Source organism: Podarcis vaucheri (genome assembly GCF_965113315.1).
Source record: "Podarcis vaucheri genome assembly, chromosome: 7".
Lineage (NCBI taxonomy): Eukaryota > Metazoa > Chordata > Lepidosauria > Squamata > Lacertidae > Podarcis > Podarcis vaucheri.
The window spans coordinates 33,974,620-34,002,229 of NC_138765.1; the positions used below are offsets into that span (position 1 = coordinate 33,974,620).

Sequence of the window (27,610 nt, forward strand, 5' to 3'; positions counted from 1 at the left end):
GGAGCGGCGGCAAGGCTGCATGCAACCTTGCTGCCACTCCCGGACCTGTTCTGGGGGCTGGGGTCAGGGGAACCTCGGGCTTCCCCCACCCCAGCCCTGTGGCTAAAAACAAAGCTAAGACTTGGCTTCTGCCAAAGCTGCGCGCAACCTCTCCCGGCTGGAGAGGTTGTGCACGGCTAAAGTGGAAGCCAAGACAGCCAGCGGGATGGATCCCGCTCACTGTCTTGGCTTCTTTGCTCTTTGGGGCTGGGGAAAAAAAATAATTCCCCCCCTTTATTTCCCCCCCTAAAAACTAGGTGCTCCCTACAGTCCGGTGCGCCCTATGGAGCGAGAAATACGGTATTCAGTGGAGAACTAATGCAGGGGTCTAAAGCCTCGACTCTTTGAGCTCTAGAAATCTTACAATTGTCCCCTGCAGCCACACTTTGTTGGGGAAGAGTGATACTTCCAGGGTTCCACAGAACAAGGGTGACCAGTGTGGTGCCCTCTAGATGTTGCTGAGCTACATCTCCCATCATACTTGACTGTTGCCGGCTATGAGTGTTGGGATCTGGAGTCCAACACCAACATCTGGAAGGCACCAGGTTAGCTACCCTTGCAGAGTGAAATCAGGACTAGCATCAGCATGTGGCATCCTTGGGCAGTTTCAGACACTTCAGCATCCCAATGGGGCCTACCTGCGATTGAGAGATGCTGTGATGGGCCTACTGTGGAAAATTAAAAAGGTGACTTTTCTCTTGACACTTACTAGAGACTGCTGCCACCCACCACCACCAGATAGGCCTGCCAATGTGGCCCAATGGCATAGGAAGCTGCCCACCAGGGATTGCAACTCCCATTGGCCCCAGCCAGCCTGGCTGTATGATGCAGGGCCTGATGGGAGTTGTAATCTAGCAAGCTCAGAAGGACACCACCTTGGACCTATTGGATATAGCATTATCCAGGCTTCACAAGTTGTGCCACAAAGTCTGACAAGAAAGGACTGTGAAGAAGCTTCCTTGGAGGATTACCTGAGGGGGCATCAGGAGAAGATTGGGGCTCCCTGCAGCATTCCAGCGCAACATCTGATTTTGCAAAGTTCACAAACATTGCCGCTGGCTTCACTGCTGAAATTTCCTAACAAGAGAGCGAGGCACTTGTGAATCTGTAAATGGGCATTTACAAGCTGCAAATAACAAATCTAGCATGCAAAAAAAACAAGCGACAACAACAAGAACTTGAGCCTCAGGGTTTTGAGTCAGAAAAACTGCTGTTATGCTTTGGAAAAAAATAGATAAGCATAAATAACCCAAAGCCCTCAGAAGGTAGTATTTTGAAAAGAAATAAATAAAATGGACTAATGAGCTGCCTGTTATTTACTTCCCTCTCATTTTTGGAGGGGGAGGAATCTGCTAGTTGTATTTACAATGAAAGCATTTGGGGGAGCTGATGGGACTAAACATTGACTGCCTTTTTCTGAGCACAATCCAGACAAGTGCTGCTTCTGTGCAGCTTTCATTCATTTCCAGTGGGGCTTCTGGATCTTAATTTTGGGCATATTGCTGAGCACCCATAGCTCCTCCGATCCGCAATCTGTGTTCTTGCACATTAAGATTGATTTTAAATATTTATAGTGTGCCCTTCATCTATGTAGATATAAAAGGGCAGAGTTATACAATACATAATACAAACCAGCCATACAGTAAAATATAAAATAATAAAGCCCCACATCAGTATAGACAGTGGTAGCTGAAACCACAAAGGGTTTTATCCAGCTAAGGCTCCATCTCCGCTATACATTCAAAGCAAGTACCACATTAAATAGTTATGGCTTCCCCTAAATAATCATTGTTAGTTGTTGATTTTTTGTTGCGATTCTACATACTTTGGGGTATGCCAATACCACTCTGTTGTGTCTCTGTTGCTTCATTGGTGTGATGGTAAACTTCTGCTCTTTAATCTGCTGTTTAATTGCGCCAAATGTGCTTCATTGACAGTGGTGTTTGGTCAGTTTGCCTTCTTCCAGACTGCTCTCCATGATATCATCGAAGTGCATGATGGACCCAACCAGCATTCCCGTCTCCTCAGTTCTCTCTCTGGTTCCCACACAGGTAAGAGTATGTTCCCCCTCTCCCTAAGATCCTAAGCTTGCTTGGGCCATACATACTGCTCAGGCATCATTCAGTAGCATGGAGAGAAATCTGAGGGCCACAGCAACAGCTAGCCCTGAGGAGATGCCCTAACTAAGTGATTTTGACATATGCAGCTGAATTCCAGTTGTTGGGGAAAACGAGCGGGAGAGTGATATTGCCCTCCTGTCCTGCCTAGTGTGCCTTTCAGAGCAGAATGCTCGACCGGATGGGCCTTTAGTCTGATCCAGCAGATCAGTTGCTTTGTTCTTGTGAGGGAGTGGGCAAGTTTGTTCCATTTTATGTTGCTTCCCACTCAAACACCCTGAAGCAATTTACAACCAACGTATTTAAACCCCCGCACGCAATAAAAATCACATAAACATTAAAAACAGATTTAACTGTACAGTATCATAATATCTTATCGGTGGCCTCCAGAAAAAGAAAAAGAACATCTTTGCCTGTTGCCGAAGCAGTGATAAGAGGCTTGTTCATGCAGTGCACTGAGCACAGGTACAAGCTGTCTCTACACATGTGCAAGCGTTTGTGTAAAAGTGTGCGCTTGTTGGTTTGCACTCTGTAAAGTGGGGTGAGGGGCAGAACGGGTAGCTGCTATAGACAAGGCCTTTTGTAGAGGATGCCTGGTACATTCGTGCCTAGCATAACTGAAATCTGGGCTACACTCCCCTGGGGGTAGGCATGGAAGGCAAATATAGAAGCTTGACTTGTGGGAAAGTCCTGAAACTAGAGGGGAGATGAGAATAGGATGGATGCGGGGCAGGGTGTATGGCCTACATAGCTTAGTGGGCAGTCAGGAGAAGGTCCATAACATACTTGCCCTGCAGTAGAGTGTTGTGAAGCTCCATGCTTGATGTTTAAGCACTGTGCCAATAGGAAACAGAAATATATAACGTTATGAATGCTTCCAGCTGCATCATCTGTCAGGGAAATTGCATTTGTGAGAATGGCTGAGCCCTGGAACCTTTGCACAAGTAGTTGCTCTTGCAAAAGGCTCCCTTTATTTGTTGTTTAGTCATTTAGTTGTGTCCGACTCTTCGTGACCCCATGGACCAGAGCACGCCAGGCACTCCTGTCTTCCACTGCCTCCCGCAGTTTGGTCAAACTCATGCTGGTAGCTTCGAGAACACTGTCCAACCATTTCATCCTCTGTCGTCCCCTTCTCCTTCTGCCCCCAATCTATCCCAACATCAGGGTCTTTTCCAGGGAGTCTTTTCTTCTCATGAGGTGGCCAAAGTATTGGAGCCTCAGCTTCAGGATCTGTCCTTCCAGTAAGCACTCAGGGCTGATTTTCTTAAGAATGGATAGGTTTGATCTTCTTGCAGTCCATGGGACTCTCAAGAGTCTCCTCCAGCACCTTACTTAAGGTGCAGAGGTCAGAGCAGCACAGCAATGGTGATGCAACATTGCGGCAGAATTAGAAGTGTGACCCCACTTCCAGTGGTTCATGAAGGTGCTATACACCTGAGTGAACATGTGACTATGGCACAACTTCTTAGTGTTTTGTTGATCAACCCCATTCTCAGCCTCTTGCCAAATGGGAAGTAGCATCCCAATGGTACCTATATTGGAAGCCCAGTAAGACACAGACCTTTATCCCTCGCAATACAGGAATGGGGATACATTGCAATCCTTTCTTTGCGTTTTGGGCTCTGCACACCCATTCAACAAAAGATATCTGAATTACCCAGGGACATGTCAGCTGTGGAGTGTGATCCCACCAAATGGGGGCCAAACATTTTCATAGTTTATGACCCATCGGCTTGCAGCAAGTAGAGACTTCCTGCATAGCTCAATCCCCCTCCCAGCCTGAGTTGCAAGAGGGAGTGGAATCAAAACATCTGGAGCCATCCTCCCCCTTGCTCCTCAGGTGCTTACCTCCACTCTTCTTGCTGGGCTGGTAGAGAGCTCTGGGGCTGGGCCAGCATCTGAACAGTTGACTCCAGGCTTGGCAGATGCCTGCCCCCTGACCACATCCAAGCTTCCAAGCAAATGGAGGAAGCACTCTGTGCAGAGAGCATTATCAGGAGGTCCTCCAGCAACACTTCTTTTCTGTCTGGAGCAGCATGGTCCTACAGCATTCCCATCCAGGTAACTTTCCAGATGCCACATCATCATTATCATATTTATATCCTGCCTTTTTTCCCTGACAAGGGAGTCAAGGCAGCTTTCAGATATAACAGATACAGTCAATGCCAGTGCTGGATGCGGCCAAAAGTGGGTGGAGCAAAGACTTTAGATTTGACATTTTGCATAAGCTGCTTTCTACACACACACACCTCTATCCTCCATCTAGGCAAGCAAGGATATGTTCCAGCCAAGCAAAAACACTCAATGAGGGTGCAAAACCAGGCCAGCAAGGAATGTGGTTGGAGAGAGAGTGTGGCCTCAAGGGAATCTGACAAGCAGGATAAAGAGGCTTGGAGAGCCTTCTTTGGCCTCCAAGCCTGAGGTTCCCCTCTCCTGCCCTACAAAATTCAAATTGCCACCTTATTGGCTTGCTGCACCAGACCAATCCTGGCTTCACTTAGGTGAGAATTGTGCTTTATTGAATTTTCTTTGGGAGTTGTTATTTTTGTTGTGTGCTTTCTCCTTCCCTAGGTGAATCTTTGCCTCTGGCCACCACCAACCAAATCCTCATCAAGTTCAGTGCCAAAGGTCAAGCCACAGCCAAAGGTTTCCATTTTGTCTACCAAGGTAGGCAGAGATATCAGTAAGCAAACTGGATTGGAGGCACTTGTTGGGTGGTGTGGAAGCCATCGAGGGAGGGTCACTCAGGAGAGAGTTATTTGGGAGGATCATAGCCTAAATCTCACTGAGCAAAGAGGAGCATGGTTGTGCAATATATTACAAGGAGCAGATTTAAATCCAGAACTAATCTGGGCTGAGTGCTCTAGTGTTAATGTATTTATGCCAGTCACTCCTGCTGTCCCCATCTCTCCTCAGGTGTGCCCTGATGAGAAGACCACTCACTTGTAATTGTTCTTCATCATTCCCTCTAGTAGTGAGCTCAGCTTGTGAGTGTTAACAGAATTGTAGCTCAGACAAGGAGGGGCAGGGAAATAGAGAAAGTTACCAGCATACTCAGGGGAATGAAGAGGGCAGAACACAGTCAGTGGCCAAGAATGCTCAGTGGCCACAAAATGCTAGCTGTCTATTGAGTAGGAATACAGAAAACCAGAGAAGGAAGTGAATAGAGCATCCTGGAAGAGAGGGTATGGCTGGCTGGAACCCTGAACAGGAGCACTCCACATTGAAACATTTTGTTGCAGGTCTCACTTGTCTATTTTTCTTTTGAAATGCCCACTCCATTTCCACTAAAATATGTTCAATAATATATATATATATATATATAGCTACCCCTGACTAGTCACAAAATTCTGCCTCATTCTGGGCATAACCAAAAAATAGTAAGCCACCTTGAATCCCAGTTTGGAAGAAAAGCAGGGTATTCTATCTATGTATCTCCATATCCAGGTGGGACAGGAAAAGTCTACTGCCTGAAACCCTTGAGAGCTTCTGCCTAGTCAGTGCAGGCCATACCGAGCTAGGTAGACAAAGACTCTGGCTTCGTTGCTTTGTTTCAGCCATGGCTTCCCTCCGCAGAGAGCAGCAGGGTTAGGAAGGTCCTCAGTTGTATGTGCCTCTGTGGAGAGGGTGGAGAGGAGACTGCCTTTGTGTGCTTGCCTTCTGGCTTTGGTCTAGATACCTCTCTTATTGCGAGTCAAAACACTGCTTTTATATTCTTTTGACAATTTTACTCTAAGGGAAGGAAAAATAAATCTTTCCCTGTGGTGTTTTTCAAAAGCTTAATTGGGAGCCCATAATTAATGACAATTCTGGTGTGCATGATTTATCCCAGTAGGGAAAGCATACAAAGTCATCAGATGTTCCTCCCTCAGGAGGGCTTCATAATTTTTGATAGCCCCTAGATATCCTGGGTAGCTCAGCTTAGTTGCAAGCTTGAGCCTCCGCAGGAAGGCTCGACCCTGATTTCTTTTGATGCTTTTTTGCACTAATCAGAGAACCTTTCAGTTGACTCTCGTACCTAATTATTGGGGAAGAGATTTTGATAGCAATTGTTAATGATTTAACCGAATCAAAGACTCTGATGAAGTCAAATAAAAATTGCCGCCTTCCCTCCAGAGAGTTAATTGCAGCCTCTCCTGGGCTGCACAATCGTTTCTGATTGCCTTTTGGAGAGGAATAGCAATGGGAGCAATCCCCACCCAGCATCTGACCTCTCTTAAGTCCACATCAAACACCTTTCCATTGGGCCGCTGTCTGCTTTGATGGCTAGTTCTTGGCTCCTTTTGCTGGGCACACACAGGAGCGGGTGGATGGCTTTAGCTATATCAGTGTGGCACGTATGAGAAGTTTTCAACAGCTGAGGATTAACTCCAACAGCAAAGCAGGGAGTGAATTTATTGTGTCTGTCTAATATGGGTGGGTGGGGTGGATCAACCTGAGGAGCCACGTTCATTTGAGAGGCAACCTTCCAGGATTATTGCTTTAAGGATTTGCTCATCTCAGGCATGCATTATGCTCTGTAACTTTCTCCCCCTGTGTGTTTGTTGAAGCTGTCCCACGAACTAGCGCCACGCAGTGCAGCTCTGTGCCTGAACCCCGCTATGGGAGGCGGATAGGCAGTGATTTCTCCGTGGGGGCTGTGATCCGGTTTGAGTGCACTGCTGGTTATGCCCTCCAAGGATCCCACAGCATTGAGTGCCTGACAATGCCCGGAGCCCTTGCTCAGTGGAATTCCTCTGTGCCTACTTGTGTTGGTATGTACCTATAAAATCTGGAACAACACTGAACCCGACTACAGATTTGTGATCTGTTCAGTTCCAAGATTCCTGGAGGGTCTTGGGCTTAAGCTAGGATTTGAGCTGGTGCTAGCACAAAGGGACAGCAGGCAGGGACCCCTGCTTTCATTAACCTTCCATGCATGCAAAGGAGCAAGGCTAGGCACACAATGCTGATAAACAGACATATCCTAACCTTTATGTGTAAGATTGAAGGGGAGGTTTGGCTGCTTACTCTTCTTTGGCATTTTCTCCACTGTTTCTGGTGTGAATTCCATTCCTCCAAAAGCACCTCTCCTCTTTGACAAGATGTCTTTCGGAAACCAATGATTCTGGAGGCTCTGTTTCTTGTTGATCATATTGCCCCTGTCATTAGAAGTGGCTTCTAGCCCATTTCCAAGTGCAATTCAAGATTCTGGTACAACCCTAACAATCCTAACTGCCTTGGAGACATGTTACCTGAAGGTTGGCTTCCTCTCACAAATACCTTTCCAGACCTTAGAGCAATCTCCCAAGGCCCTTCTCCAATAGCTCATGCCAAATGGAGAGCAAGAACTTTTTCTGATACATAATGAATGGCTATATCTTGGGAGTACAGAATTTTCTTTGCATGCAGGAGGTCCCAAGTTTAACTCCCAGTATTTCCTGGTAAGACTGGGAGTGAACTGTGCCTGAAACCTGGGTAAGCTGCTGCCAGTAAGTGTAGACAATATTGAGCAAGACTGACCATTTTTATTATTTAGGATCAGACAGCGTAATTGTTCAAGGAAAGGATGCACAGCATAGATGTCAACTTTTCCCTTTTCTTGCAAGGGATTCTATTCGGAATAAGGGAATTTCCCTTTAAAAAGGGGAAACGTTGACAGCTATGATGCACAGCTCAGTGCTTTGCATGCAAAAGGCCCTAGGTTCTATTGTAAAAATTCTGGTGTTGCTTTAAGCTTTGTTGCATGGATGTTATCTGTGGCTGCAGGCACCACACTGCATTAGATTTTATGGTTTTATGGTCTAATTATTTTTTAAATCTTTTTGTAAGTGTCCCAGAGAACCATTATTGTTGGGCTGCATATGAATGTTATGAATAAATCTTAGGACTTAGGGGGAAGTGAAAGCTGATAACAGTGTTAATAGAGAGTAGTAGCAGCCTGCTAGCAATTAGGAAGCCTCATATGGAATAGACCTGTAGCAGCCTCTCTTCTATGTTTCAGTGCCCTGCGGTGGAAACTTAACTGAGCGAAAAGGCACCATTTTGTCCCCTGGGTTCCCTGAGCCCTACTTGAACAGCCTCAACTGTGTATGGAAAATAACCGTCCCTGAAGGAGCAGGAATACAGGTAAAACATTAGAGGAATGCCCTGTTTGGTAAGCTCAGTTGAAGGACTTGTCCAGCAGTCCCAGCCCAACTATCCCAAGAGCAATAAAAACTCCCTCCTTATGTAGCCATATATGTCAGGATGCTAACTGGGACCAGGAGCTGAGAACTTCTGAGGCCTGCATGTAATGAGCTCCACTGACTGCTTGTCCACTTCCAGGTGCAATGCAAAAGCTAGTCTGCAATGCAGGGGGGGAAACCCAGAACATGTCTAGGGGTGCATAGGGGAAGGGGGTAAGTTGTACAAGGGTGAATCATTGCACTAATATAATGAGAGACTTCACTCTTGGCCAAAGTACAGCTGCTTACCTTTAATGGTCTGAACAGCAGCAGGCCCAGGTATCTGGAGTGACATTTAGAGTAGTGTGCATTCTCCAGCCCAGGGTCTCTGGAGTCAGTTGCTGAAGATGCTGGGGCCAGAGTTAAGGTGTGAATTTGAGCACAGGTGAGGGCAAGGAGCAAACTGCAGAAGGCAGAAGATGCTGGCTGTGCTCTGCCCCACAGTCAGAGGCAGCAATGTTTGTGAATACCTCTTGCTGGAAGCCACAGGAGAAGAAAATGATCTCATGCTCAGGTCCTGCTTGCCGGTTTCCCACTGGTATGTGGTTGGACACTGTGAGAACAGATGCTGAAGTAGATGGACCATTGGCCTGATCCAGAGGCTCTTCCTATGTTCTTATCTTGGCAAGGAAAAGTCAGAAGGCCAGTGTCTTTATGATAGGCCTGGCCAACACAGAAGTCCATTCTGCCAGCTGTCAAATCTGGTGCATGAGGCTGATCTTGATATCTGACCTGTGGAGCCAAAAAGGTTCCTCACTCCTGGCTTAGCAAAATAATGAATCAGTTAGCAGGACCCTCCTGACTGAAACTATCCAAGACCCTGTTCTTATCTACTTTCTGCTTTGAGTCCGACTTTGATTGGACAATGGTTGGACACTGTCTGCTTCCACTATGAGCCTTGGGATTCGGCAACATTAGTTATGACACTGTCACACCAGATGGCGCTGTGGCATTGTGTCTTTCATCAACTTGATTTCCCCCTTTGAGGTTTACAACACATTTTTCTGAAATGCTTTTCTGATGTGTCTAGATCTATAGAACTGCACAGGATGGATCCAAGCTACGTAATTTTTCACATTTATTTCAGTGGGACCTAGATGCAACTAATTTAACCTATATCCAGTGTATTATGATGCTGGCTATACTCGTTTGCAATATTCTTAATAATAAAAAATGTATTATTATTATTACTTTATTTATAGCAACTGCTCTGCTTTGGTAGGCAGGGAAAGGGAGGCAGAGGAACAATTAGTGCCGGCAAGTGAACCTATTTAAAACTTCCGAACTAGCAACTGGCATGTCTTTCTGTGGGTGCTACAGCTAATTAACAGATCGGTTTTGTTCTGGGTTTGTTTCCCCTCCCGCTATGTTTAATTTTGCCCTGGATATCTTGTGACTTGTTTGCATTGTTATCAGTATTTCCCACAGGCATTGCAAAGGGGAAAGAGAGAGGTGGGGGGGATACTCACTTTAGCAGAGCAAAACTGTTGGAACAGTTGAGGTGGAGTTGCAAAGCATTTGGCACTTGCAATTTCAAAAGGTGATAATTCATTAATTTAAGCAGGGAGGGAAAGAAAATGAGGAGAAGAGAGAGCAATATCCACTAATGAAGTACTTCTTTTTCTTTGCGCCTTTTGTTTGAAATGCAGTGGAGAATTTTGAGATTATCCTCAGCGAAGCTGCTAATGGATTTTTGGAATATATGCAAAAAAAGCAGGGCTGGATTAAGAGCTTTAGAGGCCCTAAAAATTTATAAGATTATGGTGCCCCCATAATTCAAATTCTATTTTTTTAAAAAAAACACACACACAATAATAAATGGTAAAATAAACTTTTATTTTTGAAAATGAAACAAAACCTATAGTAAGATGGAATGGAATGTCTATTTTTTGTATACGTCCACTTTATTTATATTTGAATTTTTTTCTCCTACCTTTTCTAATTGCAAAGTATTTGATCAGATCCTCAAACCTAATCTTATGTAACATGTCTGCTTCTATACTTAGTAGAGATAAGGCACCCAGCCTGCCTTGTTGCATAGTAGTTCTGTTGGGATTTTCAACTGAGAAAAGGAACATTCAGCTGAGTGATTTGTGATGATTAATGTTAAAAATCTGACAATGGAAAATTTCTGTGGTGGCCCCCTTTCCTTGATGCCCTAAGCACATGCTTATTTCGCTTAATGGTTAATCTGGGGGAAATGGTTAAGACCTGGGGAAAAGTGAAACATTTAAGCAAAACATGACTTTATTCATAAAATAGAACTCTCTTCCTACTTCACGCACTACCACTGCATCGATTTTCAGGTTTTCTCCTGGAGAAAGCTACCTAGTGTTTTTCAGAAGCTTATTAAGGGTTACTAAATGAGCAGATCAGTCGTGACAGATACGCTGTCCTAAAAGACCGCTCGATCACTGCTGCTGATCCTCCTCTGCCATGTGCAACCAAAGGGGAATGTTGAATGTGTTCTTGGAAACAGTTCACAGAGGGCAGTGGTGAGTCCTAGCAGTCCTGGCCAGCCAGTCTTCTGTGTGAACTGAGTGTGGACTCTTGAATATGCTCAACTATCCATTTCTTCTGTGCAGGGCTCCTTCAGCTGCCTAGCTGAAGTGCTCCTCAGAGGTAGAAAGTACGAAAGCCTCCACAATCATCAAACCCTCTTCTAGCAAAGTCAAATCGCTTTGGAAGCTAAATGGGGCCACCCCAGAATGCAGCTGTTGCTTCTGCATATGGGGGTGCCCTAGATAGGAAGAAGTACAGAAGTTTGAAAGCTGAAAAGGAAAGGATTTGTTCCTTTTGAAACCACTCGCTTGATAGCTTGTGAGCTTACGAGATGTTTATGGCAGCTGAGCCTATAGAGATATCGGACGGGGGGAATAGTCTGCAGAAGCTAGAATCCAGCTCGACTTCATGAGCCTTGTCAGGTTGAGAGCAACTGAGACCCAGAATGTTTTGAGTTTCACTCGCCCAGAGAATAGGCAGGTAAGAGCCGACATGACAGAAGTTTATAAAATTATGCATGGCATGGGGAAAGTGAGTAGAGAAAAGTCTCTTCTCCTCTCATAACACTAGAACCCATGGACTACCAAAGAAGCTGAAAGTTGGAAGATTCAGAACAGATAAAAGAAAGTTCTTCTTGGCATAGCACATGGTTAAACTATGGATTTCATTCCCACAGGAGGCAGTGAGGGCCACCAACCTCCCCCTTCCCATATACCAGTAAAATGTTCTGGTTTAGGGCTGGCAGACCTCCAGTGCCATCAAATGCAGAGGGCTGTTCTGTGCTTTGAATGGGTGCTGGTTTGGAGACTGACAGAACATGCAGCCAGTGTCTAGGACGAGGCCCAGCTCCATCGGTGCCCATCCCTTTAGACAGCTGTTAACCCCTGTTTTGTACCGCAGGTATAGGTTAAGTGATGACAAAACAAGAGGAGGCATTGGAGATGAAAGCGTTCTTGATAGCACAACAGAGGCAGTGTCAGGCCAGTGAGGATTTTATGTAATCATCCTGCTCACTAGCACTTCTGGTATGAATTATTCATCCCAAAGGCAGCTCTTCCCTGGGTGAATTAATTTAGATCCCTGGCAGAAAATACAGGCTGATCCTTCGTGAAATCCTGCACATGAGCGTCAAATTAGAAGCTTACAATGTTCGTGCCCTTCCAGTGTGGGGAGGGGAGCTTTGGGGGTCAGACGGGATGGTGAGAGGGAAACCCCCCCCCCCAAGTCTTGTTTCTGTAATGCATGAAATTATTATTAGGGGGATAATTATGCAGATGCTGATTTGGCTGGAGCTATTGGTAAAGACTCGGTGGAGGTCATTAGCATTTCAGTGAGATGGATTCTAAAGGTTTTCATGTTTTTGCTTTTGCTTTAAAGTCCCTGCAAAGTTGTTATTCAGGATAAGCAAGCTAGAATGTCAGAGATAATGGTTTATTATCACTCTTGTGACACGCACCTTTTCCCTTCGTGGCATTTGGCAGAAGAGGAGGAACTTTGCACAGCTGTAGCATGGATCAAGCACTTCCTAGAGAATGTCCAGGAAAAGCTGGGAGAGACCAAGTTGGGGCTGGTGTATACTATCATCAGAATCAAGTGGTGAAAATTAACCTGGACTTGTACCACTCGAGGCTCCTAGAGGAGCATGTCTAGTATCCTATTCTTGCAGTAGCCAGCCAGATGCACACAGGAAGCATGCAAGTGTTTCAGAGAACCCTGTGGTATCTTGGGCATTTAACAGGGTTTCCTCAAACAGAACATCACTAATGGCAGACAAGCTTCCCTGGAAGAAAAACACCACTGGCAACTGCAGGGGCCTGCTTAAGAGCATGCTGCCAGCTTTGGTGTGGCAACGGGGGAGCCCAACTGACCACATGCTAATCAAGTCTGTGCCCTAGAACGTACACTTGCTAGTCTAGGCTGTGCTTGACAGCAATACTTTTCAATGCACTTCAGAGTGCCCATCAGGATCCTGACAGATAGTTCAACATGGAAAGGATTCTCTGTAAGCAGAAAAGTATGCCAATGGCTACCTCAAATGTTTTGTTTCTTTTTACAAAGTTAAATTTGGTTTACTAAATAAAAGGAAATCCGTATCATAATTTTTCAGTTCTTTTCTTTTCTCCCTCCCTCTTCCCAGATTCAAGTGATCAGTTTTGTGACAGAACAGAACTGGGATTCCCTAGAAGTCTTTGATGGTGGGGATAACACAGCCACCATGCTGGGCAGCTTCTCAGGTGAGTTCTGAAGCAGACACAGAATAGGCTACAGCAGCCTTCACTAACCTGGTGTCTTCCAGATGTTTTGGACTACAACTCCCAGCAGCCCCAGCCAGCTTGACTGCAGTCCAGAACATCTAGAGAGCATCAGGTTGGGGAAGTCTGGCCTTTGCAGCTCCAGTGTCGACCATTCACCAGGCTTGCCTCCTCCAAAGTAATGAAAGAACATCCAAGACAGACAGAGGACAGAAATATTCTGTTTTCCCTCCATTGCAACTTCCCCTCTAGCTGGGCTTTGAGACTTGCTTCCATGGTCAAGCACAGAAAAGCCTTTTCTTTGGTGGCTCCCTGCTTGTGGGATTCTGTACATAGGGAAGCATGCTTTTTGTAAAAATCGCTTTTTTTAAGGCACCAAGGCCACTGGTCCTTCATTGGGAGAGCAACTAGTTACATCTGTGAACTCTTTTTGTGTTCATGCTTTTAAGTGGGGTGTGGCTAGGATGTGTTCCTTTTCTATGTATATATAAATATATATATTTGGGGGAGCAGTTTAGGTCTAATTTTACTGCTGTTTTTGTATGTTTCTTGTTATCACTATTTATTGAACCCTTTGGTTCCATTGAGATAATTTATGTTAAAAAAGGATGAACAAATATAATAATCTATTAATTAATGACAATAGTACAAGGCAGCAATTGCACAGACAAGGCGGAGGACAGGTTGAACACTCTTACCCCCATGCACAGCTTCCCCACCGCCACATACACAAACAAATTCCTCCCTCCCATGCTTTGCGTGTTAGAAGCAAGCACAAACTTGGAAATACTACATTTCACTCCAAATATTGAATTCCAGTCCAACTTTATGGCTGCTTGAGAAGGGAAGCCTTTTTGTCATTACTCTGGCCAACACAAACTAGATGGCATCCTGTGGTCTGGTTTAGGCTTGGAGCAGTGCCAACATTTCCAAATTTAATACCCCTTATTTTGAAGGGGTCGGTTTTGCTAATATTTGGGCCTCTTCCCATCTTGTTCCCTACCTGACTTCTGTGAATGACGTTACTTGGGTGAAGGACAGTGTCGTGTTCACTTGAGAGCAGGGTCACACATATCGCTCTACTTCCAACATCACATCTGCCACGTTCAACAATGGTGTGCTGTTTGTACCGGTTGTGTGAACTCTTGCTTGCACATAGAGGCACCACATGATCAGGACACCTGTACAGCTGGGTGTCCCAGTTGTGTGGGGCAATTGCACATGATCAAGAGTTTGTGCCTTGAAGTTGTTTTGCAGGCATCCATATGTAGTACATGGTTCTTGGAGGATGCAGATGTGATGTTGGTTGTAGGGCTTAAAGCATTGTGTTTCCTGTATGTCAGTAATGCATGAATGCTGCTTATGTGGAGTAAGAAACTAAGTGGGCAGTGGATTTTTTCAAAACAGGAAAGTGCATCAAAGAAGCAAAGCTGAGAGCGAATCCGTTTGCATTCCTAAACCACAGTTGGAGTCTCTTGCCAAAGCTTTCTCAGCGATTTTTCCACAGAGTTGCATCCATTCCCCTCCAGAGCTGCCTTTATTCCTTTCATTTCAGGACCCCAAGCTGTTATTCAGCCAGCAAAGAGGGGAGAACAGTGCCATGAGGGGTCCTCTGTGACTCTCCAAATCCTTTTCTCTATCTGTTAGTCCAACCAGATAATGCTTTCTGTGATGAGAAATGTGTCTCTGCGCTTTGAAAACTACATTTCTGAGTATCCCTCTGCTGGCCTCTGTGGAGCTTGATCAAAAATGAACCATGCTGCCAAAGTTAAAGGCTGCCTTCTCAGACACACAGATGCAATCTCTGATGTGTTCTCAGATAAGAGTCAGGCTTTGCCCTGCAGTTCTCCAAGACCAATGGGATAGAAGGGGGTGTGCAGAGCAGCCCCCTAAGTCTAATTCATTCTTCATCCTTTTAATACAGATCTATTATGGGGACATCTGCTGGTTGTGTGAAATGATTGTTTTACTGGCTCAGTAATGAGCTGTTGAAGGCGCTAACCTTCAGGATGCTCACACCTTTATAATTGTGTGTGCACATTAGGGATGTTGGAGAAATTTGGTTCAGTTCACTTTTTAAGGTGAGCCTACATAATTTGCACTTCCCGAAACAAAACACAAACTGTAATGTAGCTAGCCATCAAAATTTGCACTTCTCTGAATTTTGCAATGCAGTTCTCCAACCAACCGACCAACCAAAACATGGTACAAAAAGGCGCGTGTGTGTGGTGTATGTGCGTGCACACACACACACTGTATATGGAAACACACACACACTGAGCACACACACACACACACTGTATATGGCTAGAAATGCATATATTAGTGAAAACAAAATACAAAATGCCTAATATTCAGGGAAGTTGCTTGAAAAACTGTATTGGGCAAAATTGCAAGTCTTTTCAGAGAATGTGCACTAAAATGCTACTGGTGTGAGGACCATGAAAAGAGAATTGCAAACTGGTGCAAAATTGTGGCAAACTGAAGCTAAGATTGGAAATAATGAGAAACGGAGAGAAACCAGAAATGACAGATTTGTCTCTTCCCAATGCACAAAAGACCTGCCTGCCTCCTGTGCTAGATGGGACCCCACTACCACTGCCAAATCCCCTCTTCTAGTCTTACTTTCCAGGGTTTAGGGGTGGCTAGAAGGGGTGGAGGGAGGACACCTCCCCAGATATGGTGAGTGGCGCCGGAAATGGTCCAGATCCTCTCCAACATTTCTGAAGCACCCTGGTAATGTCTCTGCTTCTTGTGTGCATGTGTTTCTCCCCTAGGAACCACAGTCCCTGCACTGCTGAACAGCACCTCCAACCAACTCTATTTACATTTCTACTCCGACATCAGTGTCTCTGCTGCAGGATTTCACCTTGAGTACAAAAGTAAGGATTCTTCTTGATGGTGCTGTTCCAAGATGTCCAGGTTGTAGCTTCTGTTGTGAGAGCAATTACTCCGAGGGTTGTGCACACTTTGTCACGGTGATCATGCAAATACAGGATCGAGAAAGGGTATACGATGTGGAATTTAATATAATTTGAAACTTCAGTTAATTATATAATTTATATAAAAGTTAAATAAAACCAAGCTTCCAGATCTCATGACTGAAGAAAGGGGCTGGGGGATATGCAGGTGGTGACTGGGGAATCCTCAGAAACCAGGGAAGAGCATTGGGTGGGAACTTGAATGGCCACTGCATAAGAGTAGTCTATTTCAACCACTGAGCCTTCGTTGATGTGCTACCAAAATGAACATTTTTTTAAAAAAAAAGGAAATAAAGTAGCCTTCATAAATAAAATGGAAAAGTAGGCCAGTAGCCAAGATGAAGAGCATGGTGAAAATGCTAGCAGCCTTCCCCAAAATGATGATATTCCAAGTTCTAATATTTCTGAATTAAAATTGGGGGCATTCTTCTTTGATTCCTGCAATAGTTTATTTTTGAGGTGCTCCAGGCAGGAATGAGAGATGTGGCTTGTTAGCTGGAGATGGCAGGGAATGCGTTTTATGCACATGCTTCTTTATGTGTTTTAATGCATGCATAAACCACCCTTGATCCAAAAAGAATCAGCAAGAAAATGGATTTCAAAGTGGTCAACAGGAAAATTTCAAAATCCAAAAATGTAACACAAACCAGCAGCACAATGCAGCTAACAAGTGGTGCACAAATCACCTGGTGCAGACAGCACAACTCTATAAGGCTTTAAAGCTCTTGCCAGTTCCCTGGCTGATGCACCATTGATCACAAAGGCGTTAAGTCCTGCAACTCAGCTGCTACCGTCACAGCCAAACGTCTGGCTGAGAACAGCAGAGCAGCTGGACTGGGCCTGCTGCGCCCGTCATAGTGGCTGAAAAGTAAAGTGCCAGTGCCAACCGCTGGAGGGAGTCCCAAGGGAGAGGTCACTTTCAGAAACGAGAGCAGCGTTCTGTTACTTTTCATTCACCAAACAGGGATCAACAGCAGACATGATACACACAGTTCCATACGGAATGTGTACAGGCTTAGTACATCTGGTGGTGCTTTAGAATTGGAGGCCCACTTCACTTAAACCTGGTGGGGGAGTTCTTTTTAATAATAATAATAATAAATTTTATTTATATCCCGCCCTCCCCAGCCGAAGCCGGGCTCAGGGCGGCTAACAACAATAAAACAGTATAAAAGTATAACATAAACAACACTCTAAAATCATTCATTGTAAAATTAATTAATTCAGGCCACTGGCAACCATTGGGCCAGAGCTCTGCGAAGATTGCCGAGGGAGGGAGTCAGGCTGTGCCCTGGCCAAACTGGACACAACGCTATCACGTCAATGCAGTTAGTGTGTCTAGTTTGTAAAATGTAATAGCTGCTGCAGGGTCCTGCTTGAAACTTTCCCACAGGCATCTGGTTGGCTGCTGTGAGAACAGGATGCTGAACTGGATGGGCTGCTGGCCTGATCCAGCTGCCAGTTTTTAGGTTCTTAGGAGCAGCACCACTCTAGACTTAGCTGATTAATCAGCTGGGTGCCAGAAGAGATGGAGGAGAAATCTGTGCATTTAATGCAGACCTGTCCTGTCAAATGTGCACTTCTCAGACCAATGCATGAAGCAAAGCACATTTTCTTCAGTGGCAGCTAGGTCTCTGTTGTCAGGTTGGTGTGATTTAGGGGAAATGGCCTCATGGGCCAAATTGAGACTCATGCTGGGACTGATAAGGCCAAAGGTTCCCCACCCTGCCCCAATCTACATCCCGATTTGTACACACACACACACACACCAGCCACCCCCATTCACCTCTTCTTGCTTTCTTGCAGCTGTAGGCCTCTCCAGCTGCCCAGAACCCACTGTCCCCAGCAGTGGTCTGAAGATCGGGGAGCGATACTTGGTGAATGATGTTGTCTCCTTTCAGTGTGAGCCAGGCTATGCACTCCAGGTACTGAGTGTTATTGAATCTGTGAAGTGTTTCACTTTGCAGTGAAAACTGTGGATATGTGAGCTGCCCATGTGTGAGTTGACAGAGCTGACTGAAAGAGATACACAGGGATCTGTGATGTGACAGATTCAGGGGAAAACAGGATGGTTAAGGCATTTGAGCATTGGAAATTCTTATATGAAGTGACCTCAGCTTTGGTTTGAATGTTATAAAGCATGAGTGTCCTGGGCTGCAGTAATCAGCTTGATTAAATAAATATTCCAATCTAACGTTCCATTAGATGCTGTGATGTACCTCTTGAGATTAAGACAATATATTTCACTCAAACATTATATACTATAACTATGGGCAGAGTTTTATATGCCAGATCATGGGAAAGTACCCATAAACCAATGGGTGGATTTGATGTAGTTGGGCAAATCTGGAAAAAGCCGAATATAATGAACTATAATGAAATTAGCAGTGTTCCATAAAGACCGTGAAATATATGGTGAGTCAATGAATAGATGGGTTTAAGTAACACAATACTTTAAGAAGGATTTGGAGGGTCTAAGGAGGAGTGATGAAGTTCTAGGCCTAATAGACAAAACAAAAACTGACAAATTGCTGGGTCTGGATGGCATCCACCTGAGAGTTCTCAGACAACTCAAATGTGAAATTGCTGATCTTCTAGTAAACATATGTAACTTGTTCCTCAGATCAGCTTCCATACCTGACAGCTGACTTTTTCATTCAGTGCATAGTTAAACTGTGGAATTCATGCCTACAGGTAGCAGTGACGGCCACCAACCTAGATGGCTTTAAAAGATGATTAGACCAATTCATGGATGGCAAGGTTATCAATGGCTACTAGCCACAATGGTTATGTTCCACCTCCACTAATAGAGGCAACATGCTCAGGTCCTGTTTGCACTCGGTTTCTGTTTGAGGGCTACCCACAGGCATCTGGCTGGCTGTTGTGAGAATGGGATGTTGGACTAGATGAGCCAGCAGGCCATTCTTAGGTTCTTATGTGATAGATTATATGACACAGATTAGGAAATTGCAGATTAATCTGACAACTAAATTTTATTTTTGAGAAAGAAATCGATCTAGATTATTTAACCACCCTTTTAGCTGTTTAATGCATTTATGTTTATATACTGTTTTGGTCTTTAATGTGGTTTTGTACAATTTATAAATATGTGATTTTTAAAAAAACTTCATGTAAATTAACTTAATTTAGGATTCAAGTCTGTGTATATATCTTTTTTGTTTCGGTGGTGCAAAATATAAACTTGCTTTGGTATTCTCACTTCTCATTAGGACTTTTTCTCCAGTTCTTCCTCTATCCCACCATCTCATAGTCTGTTTTCCTTCCTTGATTCAGGGACATTCTCACATTTCCTGCATGCCAGGGACTGTCCGGCGCTGGAACTACCCTCCTCCACTTTGCATCGGTAGGAAAAGTCCACCGTGAAATTTATTTCAAGACTGTGACATCCTAGAGGGACACCCTTGTAGCCTCCTCACTATTTACTATTTACTGTTTGTTTTTATTTCATTTAAAGGGAGCTTGGTGATGCTTGCTTAAGGAATCCCTTGGGGGAACCTGAACTGATAAGCTGTTCTGTTTGTTGCTTCTGTTATAGTGTTGGGGGACCTCTGGCCCTCTGGTCCAATTAGGCTCACCAGGCCTCCCTGTTTTGGCCAAGCAACACACACTGCTCTATGCCTGACATCATATATCACAGGTCTGGGCTGAAATATCATTTGTAGGCACCACCAATCAGCTGGCGGACACTTGCAAAGCCTTTTCCACAGCACTTCGCAGGCTGAATGCAGGATTTCCTCCCAATGTAAATAGCAGCTTCAGATGAATGGTTTTCTCAGGACCACTGGGGAGAATAAAGGGTTATAAGCTCTTTTCCCCATTCAACCTTCCCTTTCAGCACAGCTGCACTGGGGTGCAGAAGGAGCAGAGTTTTAACCCAAAAACCTGATAAGTAGGTGCCCATTTGCAAAACCACAATGTAAGAAGGTCCGATGGTCTGCAAACCAATATTGCAAACTAGAATATTGGTCTGCAATGTAATTGAGTTAGGCAATTCGGCTTTATAACAGCTGAAATCAGAAGCCCATTTTCCCACGAGAGTTTGTCTTTCATTGCTCCTTTTGAAAATCAGGATGCTTAATTTGGTGCATAAATATGCATTTGAATCTCAATCTGTTAGCTGCAGATCCCGAATGAGAAATTGCCTTTGACAGCTACACACACAAAAGCGCACACCATTTCATAGCAGAGAAACTAGATTGGAGATTTTTCAAATATTTTTTATGCCACACTTAGAAAGGCAGAAGCGATCAAGCTTTGGTGAAATGTTTGTGAGTCCCTACAAGCTCGACTGGCTGTTTCTTCTTCTTCTTCTTTAATCCAGATGTTATCCTTTTTTAATAATTGAGGAGGAGTTCCATTTAAGTAGACATCAAGAGGGTGGGGAGTTAGAGACTAGCAAAGTCAGCAGAAAAGAAATACATATAATGAGCCATTAAATGGAGGGAAATCTGTGTTGTCAGTGTCAGCATAGATTAAAAGCACAGGCCTCCATGTTCTATTTTAGACTGTGCAAGGGGGGGGACCCAAGAGGATTTGCAGAGACTTTCATAGGTGAATGAATATAGAGGAATTAGGAACAGAGAGAGCCCTGAATTTAGGTTTGGGAGATGAAAACTGGACTTTGCGGTTCAGGTGAGAAGGGTTATGGTGGTGGAGCTAAATCTCCCAAAACTACCCACCTCCCAAAAATGAGTAGTCAAATTGGGAGGGTAGGGGCATTATGCCATATATTCTCTCAGAGGGCTGGATTTTACAATAATCTGAAGTAAGGTGAAGAAGAAAATAATGTGAAATGGAGATGTTGGGGATTGATCCTGAGACATTCTTCACACAAAGCACATGTTTCACTGCTGAGCTGGGGTCCCTTTGCCTGTGTCCTCGGGATAAAGGGCAAACAATATTGCAATAGGATTATTTTTAACTGGCAGCCTTGTGCCTGGTGTTGCTGGGGATTCCAAGAAACTAAATGGTGTAGTTTTGGAATTGGTGGTTAAAATTAGTGCTGTTTTAAAAGGTTCAGTCTACCATCTTGATTCCAAATGGAATCCAGTAGTACCCAAAAATATATGAAAACCTGCTCCTTGATCTCAGGAATCATCAAGCAAAATTGTGTTACAATGTCTTAAGATGTTTCCAAGGGTTTTGCAAACAGATAAACAGCTTTCCAAAATGCAGATATTTGTTCCTGGTCACCTTCTTCTTGCTTATCTAACAGCTCAGTGTGGTGGGACCATGGAAGAGATGGAAGGTGTAATTCTGAGTCCCGGCTTCCCAGGAAACTATCCTAGCAACAGCGACTGTACGTGGAGGATATCCCTTCCGGTGGGGTTTGGTAAGAGAGTGCCCTGTGCTGTTCCCATCTCATCAAAAGCCTAATGAATAAATCTATTTGCACTTACTGTTGTTAGGCTGACCTCAGGTTGAACAGGTTTAGGTCTTGTCTACGCAGGGCTTATCCAAGCTGACCTTTTCCACCACTCTTTCCAGGCACAGGTCCCTGCTTAAAAGTGCCATGACTGAGGGTTTTGTGGGGGGGGGATTTGCACTCAATCAGAGCAAATGTCTATGGGTTTTAATGGGGAAAACTCTGGAGCAAAAAACAACAACGGGGGGTGCTCAGACATGGAGCTTTCAAACACGGGCCATGCCTGGAAAAAGCAGAAGAAAGTAAGTGGAGATAAGCCATAGTCTGAAGTTGTAGAATGGGTTGTACCACTTAAGACAGCAAGTTGGGTGTGCCATTTTAAAATGCTCATCCCTTTATATAAAAACCCTGTGCAAGCAACCTCTGTGCAATTAAAAAATGTATAAATTAAATAATAGAAGAAAATCATGATGGTATGGAGAAATCATTCTAACAATTCTAACCCAGCCTGCCCTGTCTGAATCTATTGAATTTTCTTATGCAGAGAAGCATCCAGAAATGGAATTCTCCACCAGTGGTTTGACATGGTGCAGTCCATTATATCACCTCAGGACTCCTCTACCTTCTTTCTTCTGCATTATGTAGAACTTGATGGCTTAAACCCAACCTTTGCCAGACTGGTTTTCCCCAGATGTTTTGGACTACAGCTGCCATCAGCCTCAGCCAGCACTGTGCTTGCTGATAGGCTCTGTAGTCTAAAACATTTGGGGAAACCAGGTTGATGAAGGCTGCTTTAACCCCACCACTACCACCTCATTCTTAGAAACTGTCCTCCCTTCCTCATAGTTTCTTTTAAAAATGTAGTGGCTATTACATGCTATCCTTTACATGTCATGATCTCTGAAGCTAGAGAAAATCAAATCCGCTCTAAGGGCAGGGCATGCCTTTGTCCCATATAAATCAACTTTTTAGAAACAAAACAAAAAACTCATGATCAGTTAGCCAAATTTGGCTAAACTTAACCTTTTTAAATGAATGTTGTATTTTTTATGTGTCTGTTTACTTATTTATTTTATTCTTTGGATTTTGTGCCTGTCATTTACCGTAAGGTCCCAGGGCAGGTTGCAAGGAAACCATGGTACAATTTAAAATAAAATAAAACCAATCGTTAATACAACACCAAAACTACAATTAAAAGGAAGAGAATAAAGGTAGTGTCCGTAGCATATATCTCAGCTGTCAAAAGGCCAGGGTAAAGAGGTGCACATGTGTAATAGGAGTGAGTAGGTGACAAATTGTGGTAAAAATAAGAAAAATTTTAGTTGGATGCAAAAGTTTCTTATAATTAGCTATCTACAATATGAGCACCAAAGAGGATTGCGCATCCCTGGACCCAACTCCAAATGCTGAGGAAACTCCAGTAATCTTTATTCAAAGTATGCAAAAGATAGGAAGCAGGAAAAGAATATGGAAGTTCAAAGTAAGAGTCTAGTGCAGTGTTGGCCAAACTTGGGTCTCCAGCTGTTTGGGGACTAGAGTCCCCATTATTCCTGACTACAGGGTCCTGTTAGCTAGGGATGATGGGAGTTGTAGTCCAAAAACAGCTGGAGGGCCAAGTTTGGCCAAGTGGCTTCCTGGTCTAGTGGCTTCCCTCAATGACAGACTGCCCATACTTGAGGGAGAGCAATCATCAGAGAGGCAGCCTCTCCAGAAACATCTGGTTCCCAGGATCCAAGATGATAATGTTCCCTGACAGTGCTTCCCCTTTCACTCTTTTAACCATAAACCTTTTGGACTTGTGCCAAATATATGTGCCCATATTTTTAACTGTGCTTCCATTACGCTCATCACATTTGCAGATGACACCAATCTGGGAGGGGTAGCTTATGCTACAGAAGACAGAATCAGGATTCAAAATGACTTTAACAGATTGGAGAACTGGGCACGAGCTAACAAAATGAATTTCAATAGGGACAAATGTAAGGTTCTGCAGTTAGGCAGGAGGAAGCAGCTGCACAAATATAAGATGGGGGATACCTGGCTTGCCACTAGTACATGTGAAAAGGATCTAGGGGTCTTGGTGGACCACAAGCTTAACATGAGTCAATAGTGTGATGCAGCAGCAAAAAAAGCGCTAATGCTATTCTAGGCTGCATCAACAGAAGTATAGTGTCTGGTTCAAGGGAAGTAATAGTACCACTCTATTCTGCCTTGGTCAGACCACACCTGGACTACTGTGTCCAGTTCTGGGCACCACAATTTAAGAAAGGATATTGACAAGTTGGAATGTGTGCAGAGGAAGGCAACCAATATGACTAAGGGTCTGGAAACCAAATAAGGAACTGTTGAAGGAGCTGGGTATGTTTTGGGGATTGCAGCCAACCTTAAAAGCCTTTGTCGAGCCCAGGGATAGTTGAGGAATTTGATCTCTGCAAATCTTTCCGAAGTGAGCTGATCTAAACTGCACTTCCCATACTAACATGCAGATCTGGACATCGCTATCTGTTGAATTTTTGTTACTTTTCTGAATGTTATGACACAGTCCTCATTTCAAAAAAAGTACATTAAAAATGTGTATTGAGAGGCACTTGAAAATAAGTATTTAAATGTGAATTTTTTGCATATTTTAAAAATAACCATTGCAAATTAATGTGGAAATGATCTTAAAGTTGGGCACATGTGAACATGAGAGTGGCCTGCACTCCTAGTTGAGCCACAGTCCACTTTCTGGCTGGGACCCTGGAATATACCTCCTTTCTCCCTCTTTCCCCTTGTCATACAGGTGCCCACCTCCAATTTTTGAACTTTTCCACTGAGCCTAACCATGACTTCGTTGAAATCCGTAATGGGCCGTATGACACCAGCAACATCATCAGCCGGTTTAGCGGGAGTGACCTCCCAGGCTCCCTCCTTTCCACATCCCATGAAACCACCATGTATTTCCACAGCGACCACTCACAGAACAAGCCTGGCTTTAAGGTAGAATACCAAGGTAAGGAGGAGGGAGCCAGTGAAGCTGTGCATGATGCAGCCAGATTGCCCTTGAGGCTCCTGGAAAGAGTGCTCAGAATGCGAGAGCCACTTCTCTAATTTTGAAGTCATATCTCGAGGCTTTAATCCAAGCAACTATAAAAGGGTTACACAGTAGCCTGGCATAATCCTAATAGCCAGGGCCTGTTCACCCTGCCGACACAGACAAGTTAATTCACAATGTGTTTTCCTGGAGGGCTTCTGCACTCTGCCTGGGGTTTCAACCTGACCTGAATTTCTTAGATGCTTGGAGACCTCATAATTGTTGCATCAGAGGAATACTCTGTCCCACTGGTCTTTTGTCCAGGCTTTTTCCTGCCGCTCTTATTCTGGTTCTAATTAGAAGCACAGAAAGCTTTGGTGTCTGTCTACAAGTTTTTAGAATTATTGTTGCTCTTTTCTAAAGAGCCACTACCCCAAACAGAAGCCCCACGCACACCCCAGAGACTGCAAACTAATTTTTTGACACTGGGAGAGAAAACAGGGGAGTAGAGAGGAAGGGGGAAAGATAATAAGAGGGAGATATATGTGAGCCTATGCAGTTATACGTCCTAAAGCATGGATTTGATTGGGAGTAAGACCAGGGGATTTAAACCAAAGAGAAAAGGTGGGTCTTGAAAAGGGACTTAGGTTGCAGTCCAAACCTAAGATTTTCCAGGATGAGTGGAGTTTGTAATAAGTGGATCTTCCACTGAACCAGCTATTCAACCAGGGCTATGCCAACTGATGTCCCCCATCCAAGCTCACCAGAGATATACTGCTGTAAGTCCTCCATCCCAGCTCAGTTGAGGCAAGTCTCCAATAAAGGGCATTCCAGGGGAATGCCAGGGGTGGGATGGGACAGTGGGGTGAGGAAGGCATTCAGAGGGTACATGCTACAATGGATGACTTACTGTCTTCAGACACACTCAACCGTTCACTGCATTATTAGCAAGGTTTCTTCTAGTGATCTTAGTGAACTACAGAGCCATTGTAAGCGGAAGATGGTCCTTCAGCATCCCTGACACCAGAGACTCCGCGAAATAGACTGTGTGTCCCAGAGTTGCTTGTGCCCCGGATGCCTCTTATGAAGCCACGCTAATAAATGCTTAACTTAAAATATGGCACCTCTTGTCTCATTTGATTTCCAGCTTATGAGCTACAGGAATGTCCTGACCCCGAGCCCTTTGCCAATGGCATTGTGAGAGGAGCCGGTTACAGTGTGGGCCAGTCCATCTCCTTTGAGTGTCTCCCTGGCTATCAGCTCATTGGCCACCCGGTATTGACCTGTCAACATGGAACCAATAGAAACTGGGACCACCCATTGCCCAGGTGTGAAGGTATGGCTTTATTGAGTCACTTCCCAAAAAGGAAAACACTAAGTAGAATAATAGAAGCATAAGCACACCACCATACCCACCACTCCTGTCCCCCTCTTCCTCCTCCTCCTCCTCCTTCTTCCTAATTGTTTAAACCAATTCATAACCAAGAACCCACACATTGACCACTAATATTGAAACATATGTTGTAGGTATTTTCCCACATTTCTTATGCTATTTTTGTGATATACATATGACATGAGAAAACTTGGTATACCTATTTGTATAACATTATTCTTGTTTATAAAACCAAATTTTTAAAAAAGGAAATTCCTTGAGTGGGCACAAAGGAAGAAAGATATGTCTCTCCCCCTTCGCCAGCAACATTTTATCTCAGTATTTGACTACAAGCAGAGCCCTGCTGGATCAGGCTAGAAGACCATCTAGCCCAAAATCCAATCCTCACACTGGCTAACTAGACGCCTATGGAAAGCCCAGAAGCAGGACACAAAATATAGCCATCCTGACTATGAGACTTCTGATGTTCAAAGTGTGGAAAAACTGGTTGGTTTAAACTCTGGTTTGTAGAAACAAGCTAGGTCATACCATGGTTTATGATCCCATCTCCTGTTACCAGCCAGAGTTTCAACTAACCAGAGTTTCACCCAATTTGAACAAAACCAAAAATGCTGGTTGTCTTAAAACAGGAAGTGGATCCTTCCAATCTTCTTCTTGTGGCCACACTGTGGAGGTGAGAGGAACAGAGAAAACACAAGCGTAAGGCTTGCTTCTGCTCATACACGTAACATTAAGCTATGGTTCAGCATCAAGTTGGGCCCTGCCATTAGGCAGAGTCAGGTGGCAGATGCTGGGAGGGGGGCAGTAGTTGGTAAAGTATTAGAGGGTGAAATTTAGTGTTCCCTTGATCCTCTAAACTAACCTACTGCTTTCAGGTGTGGTAGAAATTGGCTTTCCAGTCACTGATGTAGAAGCAATATTCATCTGCCATCCCAATTGGCTTCTCTACATGACATGGAGTGGGCACCATCTTGATCTGGCCCTTGGGCAGCAAAATGCCTTGAGCTGACCTCGTTTCATATTACATCTGAAACAAGCCATTATATTTTTCCCCGAGATACGACTGCTGAACCCTTCCCCTCTCCCCTATGAAGGCAGCCTTTCCTTCCTGATCTCTCTCCCTTCTTCTCTTTTTGGTCACCCCCCACCTCCATTAGGATGATTAGAGTGGAGTTTTATTGTTCTAAGTGAGCTTTTGCCTTTTCACATTCAATCAGCCATCAAAGTCTGAGCAGAACTAGGAGCCAAGCAGCAGTATAAATAAGGTGGAAGGAACAGGGCTTTGATCACCTTCTTGCTTTGTGCCTTTGACATCCATCTTGCTGTGCTGGAGTAAGTTTAATGACTAACTCCTTGCTGCTCCACTTGCTGAGAGATGGCTTTCCAGCAGTCAAACCCCATGGATTCGGGGATGGCTTGTCAGCACACGCTTCTCAACCACCCAGCGTGGGGGGCTGCCATGATTCCAAAACACTAGTTTTATGAGCAACACATTCTTCGGACAATCTTGATTAAGGAACTTCAAGGAACTGCACAGGGACTTTGTTCCCCTCAGCCACTGGGATGACCATACCTCCCCTGTAAAGTTGGAGTGTCAGACCTGGGATGGTGAACTATACCTAAATATAGGGATATTCTGGGACATCCCTTTAACAAGGTTTAATGTTCTCCCTTCTTATTCATTAGAAGACAGATACAATGAAGCCCAATAACAATAGTGA

The 27,610-nt window shown here is 44.3% G+C and overlaps 1 protein-coding gene across 12 annotated transcripts in view; it reads left to right on the plus strand.

Moving 5' to 3' along the window:
- CSMD2 (CUB and Sushi multiple domains 2) overlaps window positions 1–27,610 on the plus strand; it is a 492,929-nt gene that overhangs the window by 400,137 nt on the left and 65,182 nt on the right. For all 12 annotated transcript variants that reach the window (XM_082233181.1, XM_082233177.1, XM_082233182.1 and 9 more), the window contains 11 exons: window positions 1,977–2,090; window positions 4,728–4,823; window positions 6,707–6,910; window positions 8,140–8,264; window positions 13,002–13,098; window positions 15,894–15,998; window positions 17,904–18,022; window positions 19,392–19,461; window positions 21,334–21,450; window positions 24,266–24,475; window positions 25,644–25,832. In XM_082233181.1, coding sequence (XP_082089307.1) covers window positions 1,977–2,090; window positions 4,728–4,823; window positions 6,707–6,910; window positions 8,140–8,264; window positions 13,002–13,098; window positions 15,894–15,998; window positions 17,904–18,022; window positions 19,392–19,461; window positions 21,334–21,450; window positions 24,266–24,475; window positions 25,644–25,832 — 1,446 coding nt within the window. The remainder of the gene's footprint in view (window positions 1–1,976; window positions 2,091–4,727; window positions 4,824–6,706; window positions 6,911–8,139; window positions 8,265–13,001; window positions 13,099–15,893; window positions 15,999–17,903; window positions 18,023–19,391; window positions 19,462–21,333; window positions 21,451–24,265; window positions 24,476–25,643; window positions 25,833–27,610) is intronic.